Here is a 19,927-nt window from a genome sequence, read left to right on the forward strand (position 1 = left end):
ACTTTCATTTTCTATTTAAATATTTTTAAGTGATGTAATCAATGTTATACCTAAGACATTACTGTCCTAGAACATAATTTTAGTTTCATTGAACATAGAAATTCCCCATATAATTCATACTTGGTCATTCATCTCAGTTTTAATGTATTTTTTGCTGACAGTTTACTATATTGTAAATTTCCATGAAATTGTAGTGTTAGGTGAAATATTTGCCTGAATCCATTTTGTTTACTGGCTAGAAAAGAAGGAGATTAAATCTGTAATGTGGAAAACCAAAACAGAATTCATTATTCATTGTTAACATTACTAAGCCCACAAAAATATCAACTAGTTATCAATCACTACCTATTTTTAATTATAGCTAGTAAATATGATACCATTTTCCATATATAATACCTTAGATATGTAGGTGTAAAAATGCTTCTAAGTCACTCATGTACAAATAACCTAATTCGTCCTTTTTCTAAAGAAATCAGAGATTTTATTGCCAAAGAAAGGTCGAACATAACTAGAACTATGTTACATCTCTCTCTTTAAAAATTCTCAGCTTTTACTGTGAAAGATGTCAGAACCTCAGATGCAATTATTTAATCCAAACACATTCATGTTTACACTGGAACATAATAAATATACACACAATAACTTGCCTATACTATAAATACACATAGGTTGGTGTATTAATGAGCTACTACTACATTAGACACTGAATCAATCAAGAGAGGAATACACAAAAGACTGCTGTAAACACTGTGACTGGAAAATTTATGACAGGACTGTGTCAGGTAAGAAGCAATTAACATATCAAAACAATTAAATTCTGATGCAAGCTCCAAAGCTACATTGCAAAATCAAAATCTATCATCCATTTGTGCACACTAAGTTATACTTTGATAGCTCCAACTCAATATAATACTTGTCTCTCCTAAAAAAACCTAATGTTCTAATTAGGAAATAACAGAAAATCCTGATTTTTAAACATAGTTTTAAGAATAAAAAGTAAATGCCACTGGACAGCTCTACCACTCATAGAAGCAATTTTCACCAATAGCAGAATGAAAACTTAAAAAATAAAAAATCCCTTGAGACATCTAGAATCCATTTTGATAGACTAATGAGGGAAATCCTGTTTCATGCAATCTTAAATCCATAAGTGATAGAAAAACTTACCCTTCTAAAATAATACAGGTACTTGTACAGGGTATTTTGCTTTTAGAGTTCTAATGAACTTCAAAAATTATTTTGCTTTCTATTCAACAATCTTTTTCCATACTAACACTTTCCATTCCACAAAACTTCTGTTTTGTGATTCTGAGATGAACTTTCCATCCTACTGTAAGGACTTAAACATGCATGCAACTTTAAACATAGGTCACTTCCAGCATGGTTTTACCAAGGCACATCTGTCTCATGCTTGAAATTGCTTGCATTTTAAGAACCTTAATGAACTGTAATCTAAACACACAAATTTGAACACAATGGAAAACAGAAATGAGCACACTGTATTTTCTAAAGTTTTACCAACATTTAAACTGTGTCTTATGCTGTGGTAAGCAGCAAAAAAAGGTCTTCACATACTTTTATGTTTTGTAGGAGCATTCACATTTTAAATGTTTATTTATTGCAAAAGTTAAATCTGATGGTTCCAAGAATGACCAAATCCCTTCTTAGTTACTTTTACAATGGACATCAAAGAATATTGCATAATTCATATGCCTAAAAAGTTCATGTGGACTATTAAATAAAATACTGCTAATATTCACATCAAATTATTCAGGAATCATATGACAGTGAAGACCTTGTAAATGACCTTCATTTGACCATCATATGACTTGTAAAATGTTGGGTTAAAAATATGGAATATGACTAAATTTAAAATGTCATAATCTTCACATAGAAATAGTGAAAGAAGAAAAAGGACAAAATTAACAATATAAATAATCAATTATGAGTTGTATACTTAACCCTGCTTGAAAGTTAAAAACTGCAGTGCTACAAAGTCAGTTGCATTTTCAGGTGTGTCAGTTCCCACAGCATACTGTTGAACAATAATTAAATCATCCCGATGAGTTTTCACTTGAAGTAAGAAAACGCAACAGAGAAAACATCTTGTATTCACACCCCATTCCAGAGAGACCTTTTTCACTTTGTCAAGTAATATAATTAAAGGAAAGTAACATCTTTGTTAGGTGTCATCACTACATTTACATAAGCCACTTACCAGTGTGGTAAAGATATAGTGATAGTATTCTGTCATCATTCCCATAGCTAAAGCCTTGAAAAAATAAACAAAAGATTAATCTTTCTGAGGTCACAAAATACATTTTTATCACACTTACATGGCAAATGAAAAACTGCAAAAACCACTACTGGGATCAGACTACAGGGTTGGAATTATACTAAAATTAGGTCAAGCAAGTAATTTCCTAGCAGTTAGAGCAGATTACTGACTATTAAAGGAATTTATGAACCAGATCTTCTGATAGAAAGAATATTATTAAACTGTTTAGTACAGTAAATGTGAAAAAGGCTTATAGTTTTACATACTAATGGACGCATTAAGTTGCCACACAAAATTTGAGTTGAAAATATTTTCATTCATTATTGAACTCTTCCCTTAATAAGAATAACCTAATAGGAAATAATTTTCTATTTTGATGAATATGAGTATACATTTAAAAGAAGGACCCAAGCTTATATAATATGTGTGTATATTTTTTTAGCCATGGAAGAAAATACTTGAGTCAAGTTTTGAACAGCAAGATACATATTACTTCAGTAAAAATGAAAAATAAATGTTCACAGTATTACTCTATAAACTCAGATATCTATCAAGTACCTTCATGTGACTTGCTAAGTATGTAATACCAAATAGGTTTTGATCAATTGTGTATTTTAAAATATTCATACTTTTAACAGCATAAGAACAAATATTTGTAGATACAATTTTAAAGCAATAAACTATGGAAGTCTCATCACTTGTATTCATTAAGGGCATTTTCACCTGAAAAGCATGTATCTTCATGCTCTGCACAAAAGTATCCTTAGACTAGTATGATTTATTCAATGATTTTGGTATCTACAGTGAGTTTTACCTAATTTTAACACTGAAAAAAAGCTACACTATTAAGCAATAATTCCAGGAATTATGAATGGAATTTTTTGCCAAGTCAGTACCAGATACACCTCCTTAAACACACTGAAGGTAACAACTATACAATTGTCACAATACCACAATTTGTATACAAAAGATCTATCAGCATTCTGAAGGTTGTGGAAGCCTTTTTACTTGTGACATTGCCTGAAAATTGATAAAATTCCTAGTCTATATGTCCTTTTCCAAAGAAAAGTTAAAAGCTAAAATTAACTCCAAATATCAGCTGCAGATCAGATTTTGTATTTTAGAGAAGACTGACAAAAAATACAACACTGTTCCAAAGGATACTTATACTTGTGTATTTAGAATTCCACAATAATATTTAGACCTGCAATATAGCGTGCTTGTAGCATTTTATATTTTCTAAAACACAGGAAAACCATTACCTCATGAGAAATATTACAACTTCATCAGAAATTGTACAACTATAAACACTGTTAGCTTTTTAAAGAATTGTCTTTTTGTTTCTTAAAAAAGCCAAGGTATCTTCCTCTGTGTATGTAAGACATTTGCAGTCCCCTGTTATCTTAACTGCTTATAATCAGGTCTTTCATACTTCACAGAATCTCCACACAAGAATGTCCTACACATGTTCCTGATTCTGCTATGTGCCATTTCACTGGCCTCTCAAGGTTCTTTGTTTTCTTTACTTCCAATTTGTTTTCTCTTCCACCAATTTCACTGCTAACCTTTCCAATTATCCATCCAAGAAGAAACCCCTTGTCATGTCTCCCCAAGTTCATCCCTCCATTACCAGTAAAAATAGGTTAATTAATAGTTCACAAATAAATATATAAATATTTTTTTATTTTATTTTTCAGCAAACACTTGTAAACACTATATCTGGCATAATATCATTAAATAATAAATACAGCCTTAACATCCTTTGTGCCAATTTTGACAGCAAGAGCTCACATTCAGCTGCAGAACTACAAATTTTGGATATATTTAAAGCATTGCAATATTGGAACTGAACGGAAAGCTAAAATTCTACAGAAACTGTATAAAGATCTAAACACTCATGAAAGAATTGTTTCTGTATTTTCTGTCTGTAATCTTTAGGCTAAGCAGAGTAGTTTGATAAAACAGTTTACAATTGGATTTAAAGAGGTTGAACACTCACTCTTGGGTCCTTGGACATGATTAAAGATACAATGCTTTCAATTTTGTTCCCATTTCCCTCTAGTCATGTTTTTCACAAAGTTGTATACTGTGAAAGAAAAGTTTCCTTTCACCTAAAAGCTACTAGGTACAGCATAAATAATGTTCCTTGATGGACATAGCACTGCAGCTTTGTTTTGCCATCAAAACATTTTCCAGCTGCATTTTTAAGATGTTAAAATAATTAAACACACATTTAATGGTTTGTGCTAAACAATTAGACTAACTAGGCTGGCTGGCTTACACCTAGCTAAGAGCAAAAACCACCAGCAGAGCTTTAAAATTACTGGGAATTAATAAAAGCCTTTTAATCCATGAACAATAAAGCAAAGAAATGATAAAAAATAGGTGTGTTTAGTAGCAATTTTAATTGTACCCACAACAACACACCTAAGTACCTTTAATAAGAGACATATTTTCAAATCTTAAATCCATATTCTTTTCAATTTAAACCATAAAGTCTGCTAGCAAGCATAATATAAGCATGAGTAAAGTCACTAAAGACTGTGCATTAGAAATATAGCATATTGTTTTGGTTTAGGTATTCTATCCTCCTTACTGCAAGTCATAGTCCAATTGAAAAGCAATGGGGAAAATGACCTCTGAGCACAAGGAATTTCCAGTCTTTGGAGCTTGTTAAACTAAAGACACACAAAGGCTTGTCTTTATGCATACTTCAGGGTTACAGCAAGCTTTTTTATGAGCCACATCCTTTGTTTACTGCTATATTGTCACCTTCTCTTAGAAGACATCCCTGGAATCTGCTTCTGCAATACAAAGCCAGTTAAGTATTTGGGATTCTGCTTTATCTCACCTACTCATCTGACTTGTAGACAACAATGCAAACACTACCAAAGCATTTACCCACACGTATTCAGGTGTTTTGCAGTCCTATAGTAGCATGAGGAGAATATGGCTCCAAAAGATATCTATTGGTTCTGTCCTCTCAGTGGAACACATTCATGTGGTCTGTTGGCAACACGCTATTCAAATATCACTGTCTTATAAAGAGTAGACAATTTAGAGGCTTCAATTAAAAGGGAAAGAAAAAAACAAAAATCCAAACAAACTTTGTTATATAAAATAACACTAAGCAAGCATTTAAAACCCTGGTTAAAACATCAATTCTCCAAAGTACCGATTCTTCATAGTTGAAAGACTGATGTATCTTTTCCCCTGTACATGAACCGATTATAATATTACTTTAAAAAAAACATATAATGAAAGCAGCCATCATTAGTCACCAATGAAATTATCTCTGAAATCATTGGCTGATTTTCAGTTAGTCCTCAGTAAAACTGACATACAATTCCCCTGCTTGCTAAATGCCATTAAGTCTGGATATTACTTTTCTTTATTAGGGATGAAAAAGATTAGGCCATCTAAAGCAAAATGAGAATTACCTGTTTCAAGATGCCTGCTGCCATTTCATGGCTGCAGTCAAAAATTACATGGAATTCTTTGCCTCTTTTCATCTCCTTTAGTAATGGCTTTGCATCTTTTGTGTCAGCTGGTAATTGACGGATTTTTAGTCTCAGGTTGTATCGTGATGGAGCCTTGATGAGCTCTTGTAATCGAATAAGGCCTTAAAGAAAACAGAGGAGTCAAAAGAAAATAAAATTATCAAAACAAAAACCTGAACTGCTAGCAGGTTAACTTAGTATAAACATTGAAAGTTTCTTGAATTTTTCTACCTTCTCAGTATGTTGCAACTGATACACAAAAGTGTTATTAAAAAGAAAAAATAAGAAAGTATCTGCACTCCCAATACTTTCTTATCACGTCTTTCTTCTTCCTTAATAGTAACAGACAGCAAGCAGCCTCAGTTAGGATTACCTTAAGACAGACAAATCTTTCTTTAGTACTATCATGCAACTATGACATTGCTCTTCAAAGAATATATATAATTATTCTAATTCAATTAAAGTAATATCCCAGACTAACAGTTTGTAATCAGACTAGCCAGTCTCCTAACTAATCTGTCTAGTTTACATACAATGTTGTGAATCATTTCAGCATTGTAAAACACTCTTACATAATTCACATAAGAGTATTATTGGTATTTTTCTTTATTATATAGGTAACAAAACACATACATGCAGCAAGAAAGAGGCTGAATAAATGCCTCATGCCATTGCATTCATTTTCAGTACTCTAGAATTCCATTTTGAATTACTTTACTTTTACTATGGAATTAGATGCAGTAACATTTTTCAAAAATCTTATTGCTCACATCAGCATAACAGTGTGGTGTGGTTTACAGATCACTGATTGGTCTGTGACCAACATTAAATATTAGGTTAACTGTATTAAAATGACAAGGTAAAAACAGGTCTCCTATAAACCAGTAGTTTATTTGTTAGGGAAAAAAAAAAAAAAAAAAAAGATATAATCTTCTGTGCTAACTTCCTTCCTGCATTGGAGCATGCTCTACTTAGTGGCAGTAACAAGGGTTACTGTTATTATGTTTGCAGTGCACCTATATAATACGCCCAACCATCAAAAAATGGAAGCTTTCTCCTTAAGATTTCAGTTACAGTAGGATCCAGGCATAAATGAAGTGCTTCTAAAATTTGACATAGCTCACTTCACTACCTCAAAAATATTAATGGAGATGACTAATTACTATTTAGTTATCATGAGAGGCAGTACTGTCTACTATTAAAAAACACTGGCATTTTATCTCTAAATATTCTTCCTGGCTACAACTGGATATCAATGCTGTCTTGATTTCAGGAAATGATGTTGTCGCAATGTAACATGGAACCACACTGCAGCATCATTAAATTGTGATAACCTCTGACAGGATTTAACACAGCCTTTTTCTCATATATATTATTCTTTTACTAATATAATGCTGAGAGATTTTACTAACATAGCGCTGCTATGATTTTTTGCTATGAAGCTTTTAGATAGTAAAAAACTTAGCTCTAGTCATTTCCAGCAGAACCAGTACAGAACAGTACAGAGTATCCCTGAAAGATAAATTCAGTCTTTTGTTTCATCATTCCCCTTTGACCTTGCAAAGGACCCACATTATTTTCTCAACAGTTTCTGCTGAAATTAGCTGGAACAGGAATTATATCTTACTATATAAGACCTTCTTAAATTAAGACTGCAGGTGTGGAGATCTGGAAGAGGATCCCAGTAGACCTCTTGGGCCCAAAAGCAGAGTGGGGAAGGAAAAACCTTGCTATTTATCACTTTAGGAATTTTTTCTTCACTAACAAGTTTATGTCACAGATACTGTATCTCATATTTCATCACAAGTTCTCGGTAATACCTCCATCACATACAAACATCCTCAGCAATGTGTGTACTGCTCAAACTGACACAATAGTTACCTATAGCTAAATAATCTCTCAAATTTACATCTTCTAAAAACATTTCTGTAGGTTCTTCATTAACAGCTAAGGTACTGTGAACATCTAAATCCAGTATTTCAGCATGGGCTGACATTTTCCATACAGAATTATAATGTGAAAAATGTTAACAGTCTTTTGTACATAATGTAACAACACACCAAAATTTAAGGTCAGAGCAAAATGTTTTAACTCAAGGTGGGATAAAAAATAATTCCCCAAGTTCCAGATTATTTGTCATTGTATGCTAAAAGAAGACAATTGGAAAATTTTGTCCGGCACAAACTTTTAATTTTGACTCCTATTACACTATATTTAGCAAGCCTAATTTTAGGTGTGTCCTGCTTTCTTTGCTTCATTTTGTTTTGCTTGTCCTGCTTTGAAAAGGAGATAAAAGTCACCATTAAAGAATCACAGAAACATCACTAAATTTACTGGCAATCTGTAGTAGAGATTTCAAGGACAGAACAGATATGGAAACTGAAGTGCTTTCACATGACTAGACCTGGTCCCTGCTTGCTAAAACAAAGTAAGGTATACATGACTTCTGAGTAAATGGTTGTAAAAATAGTACTTTTAGAAACTAATAAAAAAAATTGCCATATTTACGTCAAATGCTATAATGATATTTATATAACATGAATTAATGTATTTAATGGAAGCTTAAATGGATTTAATACTTGATTTCTAAATAATCTTGAATAAATATACCTAAAAGCCATAGAGAAGAGAGGTCTTTTATAACTTAAAAGCTTATACATCTACTGCATATTAGTACCATTTTCAGATGTTCTGGGACAATTACATGAAAGTAAGCTTTGGAATGAACAACGTAACATACCCCATAGCCATTACCCACCTTATCAAAAATAACTGACAATAACACATCATCAAAAATACTTAGGATTGTCTCCAAGCCTTTCTCATTTCCTTAATGCTAAGAAAAATAAAGCAAATAGAATCTATGCCAGGGGTCCTCAAACTATGGCCTGTGGGCCAGATACGGCCCCCCAGGGTCCTCAGTCCGGCTCCTGGTATTTACAGACACACACACACACACCCGCCAGGGGTTGGGGGGGGGGAACCAAGCAGCCACAGATGGCTGCCTGCCACTTCATCCGCGCACCGGCCCCCTGTTTAAAAAGTTTGAGGACCCCTGATCTATGCCCTTGTGGTCCAAAAATTTGATGATTTCATATTGTAGAAGAAATTGAGTGTGATTGAATTCAGATTGAGGGAAGAGCCACATTTCAAAGCAGAGTCTTTCTCAAAAGTAAAGTCTTGCCAGTTGCTCACTTGATGTGATATCCATGCACTTCCACTTAAGAACTACAAATCACAAGAATGGCAATACAGGACAGGTAGTATGCCACAGTCTGCCAGAAAAAGAGAAATCCTGGCTTTTGGTGCTTGCTAGTCAAATATGACTGAGAAGACAGACAGAAAGAGTCTCTCTAAATAGCCACTTCTCAGTTTGAATAGGATAGTACTGCAAAATGTGTTGCCATGTAACAGACAACAGTATCCAAAGCTGAGTATGCAAACTACAGACATACATCTATCTGAAGTACTTACATCACACTTATGAGCAAGAAGATGAGGAAAAAAGGCAGATTTGGGGCGGGGGGCAAGAATTTGAACATACAGATATTTTCAGGACCTTGTACCCTTGAAATATTCAGATATTTATGGGAACTTCTGGGATAAGCTGTATTTTAACCTCCAAGTTACATTTAGTGGAAGAAGTTCAATGTCGCACTGAGCATTTGCCATGAACCTTCTTCAATCATTCCTTGCAGTAGAACAACACAACTGGAAATCACTGTAAGCACAGGAGATTAAGACAACACAAAATTCTTAAACACAGTTCTGTGTCACAGATATGTGGTAGGAAAGAGATTATAATCAGTTTCACAAAACAAGTATTGAACTCCCAATGGGAAAGCATTAAGTAAACTGCCAAAGATGAGAAGTACACAATTTGCTCAAAAATCATATCCATGTGATGCACAGAAAAATGAAAAGCTATTTAAAAAATAAACATTACCTGTGAAAATATGCTAAAAGATATTGAAGATTAGGAGATTCAAAACTGCACTGCTGTTTGACTCTCAAATGGAAGCAATGATTACAAAATATGCATCTACTCAAAATGAGGAAAATCAGAACTGTGTCTCACCCACACAGTTGTTTTTGGGTAATAGCAAGATGATTTTTCCCTCATGATTTTTTGTAAACTCAAATATATTTAGCCTTTTTGTTTTTCCAGCAGAATCAGATTTTATTTTATTTGGGAGGCGAGGAATGAATAAAGTATTATTATTGACTATACGTAAGTGCCCTGTTATCCAAATCTGCAGCTGGAGTTGCTCAGTAGGAAACAAATAGACACTTGTTAGTATGATGGTTATGACAGTCATCTGAGAGAGGAAACACCTGGGCTTTAGTCCCTGTTCTCATATTTCTATACTGAACCCCTTTTCAAGAACAGCAAGAGATAAAAGCAGCTTTATTCTACTGTGCAAGTTTTGGAATCAGAACCACTCCCCAACAAAACTTACTATGTTTGGGGAAGCAACTGCGAAATTCATTTGATTCTATAAGATGTTAAAGTGATTCATAAAGTTAAAGTTTTCTGTACAAGTACCATATTGAGTATTTTTAATATATCAAGGGTTAAAAGAAAATCTGATTGTTCTTTCTTGACTGCAAACATTTTTCAAAGCGTTGTTTACTTAGAAGGGCAAAGTGCCTAATTTGTATGTTTTACTCATATTGTCAGGTAGTACACCAATCACCTTTGTTACACCTTTGGAGACAGAATGGACAGTTAAGATGGTCACGGAAAGTTAACGTGGGATTGAAGGAAGGGAAAAAGGGAGGCTGCTTTTCTCTGTAGCATGTCCATAACTTCCAATGTGTTGGTAAACAAACATAGGGCATGGCAAAGAGATGAGTCCCTTCATCTACCCCATTTCTTGCACCAATGCAATAGTTTTGGTCTTTTACTTTACCAGCATTTATTAATGATGAATTATGCAGGGCACAAAACATATTTCAGTGTACTAAATTACAAACCTCAGTAGTTCACCAGGCCACCCGCTACAAGGAATATCTGTTCATCCTCATCCACACTTCAAAAATAAAACCTCCCTGGCACAAGTTTCCAGCTTGCTAGCCTCTCACAGGAATGATTTTGGAAAACAAAACCTCCTCACTCTCAAGGGCTGCCACGACCTGCATGGAGGCCCCTGGACATGCTGCTGCGCAGAGAGTGCGTGGTGTGGGGAGCCACCATGAAGCTGTGTCACAGGTAGCAAGTACCACTGCCACAGTCACTCTACAGCTCCTCACTGCAGAGAAACACCTTGAAGAACAGAAAAAAAATCAGATAGTGCTGAGCATACCTCTCTCTGGTACTTTTTATTTCTATGTCATAGCACTGGCAGGTAAAAGTGCTGAGAAGCAGCCTTTCCTCATTCAGGCATTAGTGGGAACTAAGACTGAACAAAGGCTTTCCAGGCCAGGATCGCACTTCAAAAGCAGGCTCTTTCAAATATAAATCAAAGCCTGAAAGTATCCTTCCACACTGTACCTGGCATTTGTGATGCAGTATTTCTGTTTATATATAAAGTGTCTGAAAAGCAGTCTAGTTTTCCTAGAAAATAAAAAGTACCAAATTCCTTTCCTGAGCAAAAATGGCATAATTAAGCTGGGAAAAACAAAACACAAGAAAACCCCAAACCCAAACAAACAAAAAAAGTACAGAGGAAAAAAAAAAAACACACCCAAAAAAACTGCAATCCGTACCTTTTTCCTTTCCTTTTATGTCTGGACAAAGCCACTGGAGTTGAAACCTGTTGGCGATTATTGCCTGTACCTGCGGCACCAGGTACAAGGGTGTGTGTCACCACCTTCCCACCGCTGGTCACTGCTGGTTCCAGCCGGCACTGAGCCAACCTAATCAGCAGCGGAAAAAAAACCCCGAAGGATGCCAAAGGGAGGCAAGCCCTGCTCAAAAGTATTGAAGAAAGACGCTGGGCGCCACTCAGGGCCGGAGACACCCTCTTGGAGGCGAAGAGCTCCTTGCCACAGCACAGGCTGGCTGAGGGGCGCAGGCCCCAGGACGCCCTGAGCGCCCGCGCCCGGGACAGCGGCAGCAGCCACCGCCCAGGGCAAGCGTGGGTGAGCTGCGTGCAACCTGCAGCGGAGATACAGTGTTTCCTTTCTTCCGAAGGAGGAAAAAGGTATGTAGTTACGTAACGGTGTCCTTTTTTCCTCACTAACAAAATGAGAGATTGGAAGCTTGTGTTTAAAGGTAATTAAGACAAAAAAAAAAAAAAACCTGACTCTGGATTGGGTTTGCCTGCAGTGTTTTCCAACTATTTTGAGCAGTTGGATTCCTCCGTGTCCATCCGTCGTCATCGTCCCCGTCCCCGTCCCTGTCCCCCCCTTTTTGTAGATTATTGGACAGTGGCTCATTATTTATAACCAAAGGAAAAATTAAACACTGAGAAAATATAACCCCAAGGAACAAGCTCCTGCATGTAAATTGCAGCTCCTGGGTCCAGCTGCAGACAGTAACCCCTCCTCAGCTCTTGCTGCCACCGACGTTCGCTTCCCCCCTCAGGCCCTAACGTCCTGGTGTGCAATGGCCACAAAAAGGTCCAGGGGATCAAAACATCACACAGTTGAGAAGTAACCAGACAATCCACCTAAGACATGAATAAATTCTGCCACTATCCTTATATCCTTATCCTTACGTGGTTGGAGTTCAAGTTTTCACAGCTATAAGATATCATACGTTTAAGGCTTTTTACAGTAAAACTAGTGCCTTACAGTAACAAAAGATGAGCTGTACTTTAGTTAGTGTTTTAGACATACAGTCCTGACTACATCAGGTAAAGTCAGACAAGTTCATTGTTTGCTTTCACTTTTAGATGTTGGCAAAATTTGTTTGGTCAGTTTCCACTTTTTCTTAATACTGTTATGTCCCATTTGGTTGAATGAGATTCCCAAGACTCAAGGAAGACTGCTTCTTCCTATTGTGTCCAGTTTGTCTGTGGGACTCCATTTCTACCCTCTGTGCAGATGGCTAATGGCTAAGGGCCAAGGTAGTTTTAGATCAAACAAGCATGGAATAGTTATATGTTAATACTAAGTTTCTGAGCTACGGTTAATCCCAAAGCAACTTTTGTTGCTGTTGTCTGATATTAAAGGAAATGGACAAGCTCCAAACAAGAAATGTTTCAGGATCAGAGAGCTGTCACACACTAAGAAACTGGATCAGCAAGGCAGTTTTAAAAAGGCACGTATGTAGTTCGTGTGTAGCTAATCAGAAAAAGAGGTACCAGAGCCTCCAACGAATGGGGGGAACATAATATGAGAACTACAAGAACAATGAAGCTAAGGACAAAACAAGTCCTTTCTTCACCATATTCTTGAAGAGAGATTTGCCAACACAAAAGCACAGCTTTCAGCCTAGAATATTTTAAAAACAACTGATTTACAATATAAAATTAAGTACAGCCCTCATGAAATGCTGACCTCTTATTTTACTAGCATTACAGGATCCAAGTGTAAGGAAAAAATAAAAATTAAAAAAAAAACTAATCATTTATGTGGACAAGCTTCTAAAAAAAATATCTATTTTGCAACAGTACAGAAATAATAGCTGCATTTTGGGAATGTACTTCCTGCAGTTTCTTTCACCGGGGACACCTTTTTCCTGTCCCTTTAAACTCTCAATTCCTTCTCTTAGCAGCCACTGTGATAGAGTCTTACCTCTGAATGGCTGGGAAGAATGCGGTGTGAGTAACTCTTTTCAGAAGCTGCCATCAATTCATCTTTAAGGAGAATCCTGAAGGAGCAGTTTGTGAGCTCTCCAGCTGGCATCTTCCTCCAAAGAGATCAATCACATTACCTCCTCGACATGTTCAACTTCAACCAGTCCAGGAAGCAAGAGCCCCAAGTTTGTTTTAAAACCTGTGTCTCCAGCTCAGCAGTCTTGCAAGCCATTGCTATGCCACCTGGCCTGCTCATCAAACTATTTATCATTTCCATTAATGCTGCCTTTGTGCTGCACAGGAAGAATGCAAGCAAATGCACTTTGCAATAGGCTGAACACATGAACCTTTTTCTGTACAAAAGAACACTAATGCTCTTTTAAATGCTACTCCTATCTTCAGAATCTCAAAAACTTCAATAATAATAATATATTGCTTTGTAAAGCTACCAGAATAGTTTCTCTATTTTCAACAAGTTGTTTCCTCTCACACCTCTCTGTAGTCTTCTCCTTCCCTGATAGCCCCCTGCACAGTTTTTCTAGTTAAGCCTCAGAAAAATACCATTGTGTATTGGGCTTTGAAAGGGGTTTGGGTAGAAGGGAGGAGTATGCTAGTTTACTGAGCATTGATAGCATGCTTCACATCAACTGGAACAGTTCATTGCTATAAAATTATTCACAGATATTGACCATCCTGAGCAGATTACCCATGAACTCTCTAATTTTATCATCCTTGTTGTCTACTCAAATGAAAGGATTAAAAAAAATAATAAAATAAACAAATCAAATGCATTTCCTAGCAGGGCTGCTTAAACAGTGGGCTGTTCCATGTTGTTTGGATGTAACAGCATAATACAGAAACACCATTATGAAAAATACAGAGAAAATAGAGACGAAGGGAAAAGACAGCTTGAGGGACCTTTCTCATTTATTCATAATTAGATTTTTTACTACATTAAGATAATTTCACCTAATTCCAGCAGCATAAAGCATCTTTAAAATTGTCACTAGTTACATATGAACGCATTTAAATACAGTACCAATGGTATGAAGTGTCTTTAATGGAGGAAAAGACTTAAAATACATAATCCAGAAAAATTTATCTCCTTACTGTAAATATAATTAATCCACCTTCTTATCAAAAGCTTTAGAGTCCAATATTTTAGCAGGATTTTTCAGTCTTGTAGTTGAAGCATTGGAGTGTAATCAGAATACTATGTGTGTATGCATGTGTATATATATATATCTTAAAGATGTTACTGCGTTAGAGATTTATGCCATTTGTAATCTGCAATATTAAAAATGCATGAAATAAATAAATAAATAAAAATTAAAAGTGGTGGTGAAGTGACAAAGAGTTCAAAGATACCTAATATTATGTTGACTTAAATTATTTTTCTATTGTTAATCTTGATTACTACCAGGAAAATAATAGCACTGTATCAGTAAAAAGAAGGAAAAGTATCTGATAACTGCATTCAGTAGTAAATTCTATTTAACAAGCACATTGTCAAGAAATATAGCTGCTCTGTTTAGAATAACTTCACCTGAAAATTCAAAGATTAAATTCATTAGAGCAAGCCAGGATACACTAGTCACATTATAATAATAGTATCTGCCAAATGAACTCTGGAGGTCTATTTGGATGACAAAAATTCCTTCCAGGGGAAAAAGTGCAGATGTATAGAGGCTCTGTAATGTCAGGCTACCTGTAACTATGTACTTATCTCTATATCAAAGCATACAGTAATGACCTATTGTCCCCAGCTCTTCTTCAGAGATACAGAACTGTTTATAAATCAGAACTCCGTTAGATTGTGTTGACATGTTCTACCACACCTTGATGAATTCATTCCAAGTTTCACTTTCCCCACATGTAGCCTTTCAGCTATACAAACATACTTAAAGAAGGTATAGTGCTTCAAAACCAGTTGATCATCAAGTTGAGGATTTTTTGGGGGGAGGGGGAAGAGATGTTTTGAGGAAATACATTTTTTTTCAGCATATTGCTAATAAAATGTTTTAGACACACTGAAATGCTAGTTCTGGGTCACGTATGAGAAGGCAAATAAAAGTTACATTAGCTTCAACTGAAAATATTTTTCAAAAACTATCTCTTGGACGGTAGCCATGCCAGTAATCAGAGAAAACTTTTCAGTTTAGGTAGCTCATTCTCTCTTGGAATTTCTTTTCCCAAATCAGCATGTTCTTGTAGCGCTTATGGTCTGGACTAGACTGCAACTAAATCTTCTGCTCCAGATGCAAAACTTCAACATAAAATAATGCTACTTATGCCAGAAATCCATTTACTGTCTTAACTGTCTTCTGAAACAAGATTTCTAGGGCTAAGTACTAATGCCTCTCTCTAAACTATGCCAGAAATCCATTTACTGTCTTAACTGTCTTCTGAAACAAGATTTCTAGGGCTAAGTACTAATGCCTCTCTCTAAACCTCTTCATAATTGTGGCTATGATGCAGTCTCCAAACATTCATATTGCCCTCATGCTGACATGCTACGGTGTGTGCTATTCTGTGTCATACACAGCTGAATATTTGTCAAGACAAACAGTTTTGCATGAGTTGCAAGTCTTGGTATTTAGAAGCACACAACAGAAATATTTTCTATGTTTATTTTCAATTTAAAGGCTTTACAGTTTCCTTTATAAAAAATAAACTAATTCAAAGATGAAGTGTAATATGAAGGAGGGACATACTTGAATGTCTTTGGTTCCAAAATTTGACCTGAGCTTCAAAGGCTCAGTGTTATAGAGCTGATACCTGATTTGCCTTCACATCCACACTTTTGAATTCAACTGCATGCTGAGGCATAGTAACCAGTGCCCTCCGGAGAGAACATTAGGAGAGAACAGTCCAGTCCCCAAACTTCAAGTGATCCTTACTTTGTATGTGGAAGGATGGATCTGACTCAAGACCTTTAAGCTTTATCTCCAGCAGTCTTACCCATTTTTGGTCAATTTGGTCATCAGCTCAACAGACAGGCTACTTTGTTAGAGAACCTAGGATCAACAGTGATCAACAAAAGATATGTGTACGTGTCACCAGACTGAGGGGACTTTTCTTTCACTCCTTGGACAGCCCTTCCATGAAAAGATGCCAATATAAACAATGGTGTACTTCAAGAGAACTTAAAGCACAGTAATACTAATATCTGAGGAAAATCCTCATTTCTAAAACAAACAAAAAAACCCAGAACTATGTTTTTAACTAGATATGTATGTCATTTATATATGTTATTTGAAATACAAACCTCATTATTATGAAAGCTCTAAAAGTGTCTAGACTAAAGGCAGAAAAAAAATTAGACTAAAATAAAATCTATTTTGAAACTTTTACTTAGTACAGGAAAGCAGAGTGTTTAAAATTGTATTCATAATTAATATTGAAGTTGAGATTACTAAAATGTCATATATAGGAAAGACTAGCCTTAGAGTTAAAAATCACTGACCAAAAAAACCAGGGGTCCAGGTTTAAACCCACAGACAGTCAGATTTCTATTCTGATACTCTGCGTATCACTTAATTTTTTCTGTGTCTTGGGTCTTAGCATCTAAATGTTAAATCCATTTTACTGCTGTTTCAGCATAACCAGCTGTAATTGAAGTGCAAGGCAACAATCAGCTTTATTGTTTTCCTTAAATATGCTAAGTGAGCACATCAGAGCACGGGTGTGAACATCTTTTATACTTAGTTTCAAACAGCCAATCCCAATTTAGCCTATTTCCAGTAACAATTCTTTTCTAATAATGGCTTTTCATCACTGCAGTGAAAAAAAAAAACCCTCTACCCCATCCTACACAGTTTCACAAGAGGAAATCAATGTGCTGTTGAAGTTCAGAGAAGGCCTTCAGTTCATGGAAAGGTTTTGATCTTGAAGATCACCATAATAAGAGGAAGAAACATTTTTTCATACCACCTGAGTACTTATCAGCTGCTGCATACAGCAGCTAGAAAATAAGAAAAATAGAACTGTCCATTCCTTCCCTTACATCTGCACATAGTGCATGAAAATATAAGAAAAAAAAATATTCAATATAAGTAAAGAAATGTTGAAAATCAAGAAAACATTAAGCCTTTTCTATTAGTTTGCCATATTTTTCTAGTCTCCAGCAACATGTGACATTCTTTTACACATGTGGCTCTATTATGATATGCCTTATTTAAAATACTTTTATTATTCATTTTTCTGAACATGTTTTTTGAGTATTTTCAGGAAGTTTTATCTAATTCAGTGTGATGGTGGTGACAGCAATGACAATTAACAGTCCTGGGCATTTCAACAGAATTCTTGTAATAATATGAAGTATCATCTCTCAAGTAGCTGACATCTATGAGCAGCTCAGTTTAATGAGGGTGAAGTGGGAAAAAAGAGATCTACTACAGTCAAAGGACAAAGCAGCTTTTGTCAAAACTGTCAGAATCAATGACAAGAGAAGCAGTAGAATAAGTTAGCAGTTTCTAGCCATACCATAGAAGTATCACTACTGTATCCAACTATATAAAACTAAATAAAAAATAATATCTACTAGAAATGGAAATGGACTTGGTTGGAAAAGAAACATAAATGAACATTCTAAATTGGAATTTACACTAGGTAAGCACAACAAAAAAAAAGTTAGAGTTTTGCTAAAGAATTTGGTAAGAGTGCAAGAGAGAAGAAAAATCTAGAATTGGGGCTAAAATGTCTAAGATGGGAATATTTGAGCTGAGACTAATGCAGAGAAATTCACAAAGATGTTGCCATTTCATGTGCATTTCACAATGCTCCTCCAATCAGAGGACAAAATACGTAATACTGAAGTAAGAGTTTTAAGTTTGGATAAATCTCATTTTAAATTTATGACACATGCAAGATGCAATACTGATTATGTCTCCATTTTCATGTTTTCATTTTTCAGTTAAACAGTTTTCCTTCACATTTTTTTGTATTTGAAAATAGTGAATATATTTTTTCAGTCTTTATGAAAGAAATAATTACTTTGGTTATAAGTTCCCCAGCCAATTTTCTGTAGAATTAAAATTCTTAAGGTTAATCAAACCCACAAAAGCAAAACAATTTAAAGTACCATTTCGAATATGTTCATTGTTAATGCAATAATTTCTGGCAATATTACTTGTACTTCCATTCCTTAGGCTCACAGAAAAATACTATAAAATACCTTATGGATTTATTTTATTTTTATTTTAAATTTATAGTTAAATACTGTGTCTTGTTGCAGTAAATCAAAATTCAATTCTTGGCCAAAACAGGGTGGGACCTGTGGTACGTTTTCCTGAAAGGTGGCCTAGACTCATTCATTCTTTTTACCTTGATGACATTTACTTTTCTTCAAAAAAAAAAAAATTCTCCATAGAATTAGTCTCAAAGAGCTATAGGTCCTTTTACCAAAAAGAATAACAGAATTTAAATTCTTTTCCTTCAGACAGCTAGCTAGGGTAATTCTTAGCTCCCAAATTGCAAAAAGATTGAAAAAGTTTAAAAGTGAAATTTTAACTTCACAACATCCTGCTTACAGCGGTATTTTCATGTAGCACTGAAAAAATATTTCCGAACTTTACTGAACAAAAGGTACAATAACTTTTTTTAAAAAGGAATGCACCAAACTATCTAACCAGCTATATCAAATACCACAATTAGGTTTAGCACATAACTACTAATTGTGTTTTCACTTGGAATTACTGTGCACAACACTTGAAACACTTTGTACTTAAAAGATGTTACGCAACATGTAATCCATCTGGAAAATATTTCTTCATTCTCTAAAAACAGAACAAAATTATTAGTGAAATTAATTATTTCAATTCTACCAAATCTGAATTTATTAAGGAAGGCTTAAAAATCTATTGTCTTTAATTAGAAGATTCTGTAAAAGTGCACATGTTTTTAAAAATGCTCTACAACCTCTGACTCAGTGACTGAACAGACGTGGAACAGAACTGCATGCAATTCTTGTTAATATGCATGGAAAGCCTCAAGTCTGCTTTGTTCCCCTTGGCAAATACAGCTCTCCTTTAGGTATTCATTCCATTCATTCCATTAAATAACACAGAATAACTGATTATTAATTGATAATGCAGACATTTGAAATGCACGGAAATATTTTTATTTAACATTCTGTGCTAAGCTATCCCATCCCACTTAGTATCTTTGATAAGATTTATATAAAAGTCCATATATTTGCAGAGGTGATACCCACCTAGCCCTTCAAGAGCAACCAGTACTGTGAATTCCACATCCGCTTCATAAAACCAGAATCAATGCTACTAAAAATTGCACTAGTCAAAACAGTATAAATATACAAAAATACACACAGGTATAGTTTTCATTTAACTGTCATCTAATATAAATCCAGTTTGAGGAATTGCTATCAATGAAGCAACATAATAGTAGTTTAGTATTTCTGCACATTCGATAGAGACATTAGTCTGCATCAGTAGTAGAGAACA

The 19,927-nt window shown here is 35.0% G+C and overlaps 1 protein-coding gene across 1 annotated transcript in view; it reads right to left on the reverse strand.

The window, feature by feature from the left end:
- The window catches only part of GRIK2 (glutamate ionotropic receptor kainate type subunit 2), a 415,167-nt gene that overhangs the window by 247,842 nt on the left and 147,398 nt on the right, over nt 1-19,927 (reverse strand). The window contains exons 5-6 of the mRNA XM_056344643.1: nt 5,719-5,900; nt 2,219-2,272 (exon numbers count right to left, since the gene is read on the reverse strand). Coding sequence (XP_056200618.1) covers nt 2,219-2,272; nt 5,719-5,900 — 236 coding nt within the window. The remainder of the gene's footprint in view (nt 1-2,218; nt 2,273-5,718; nt 5,901-19,927) is intronic.

This window comes from Falco biarmicus, chromosome 6 (assembly GCF_023638135.1).
Source record: "Falco biarmicus isolate bFalBia1 chromosome 6, bFalBia1.pri, whole genome shotgun sequence".
Classification (NCBI taxonomy): Eukaryota; Metazoa; Chordata; class Aves; order Falconiformes; family Falconidae; genus Falco; species Falco biarmicus.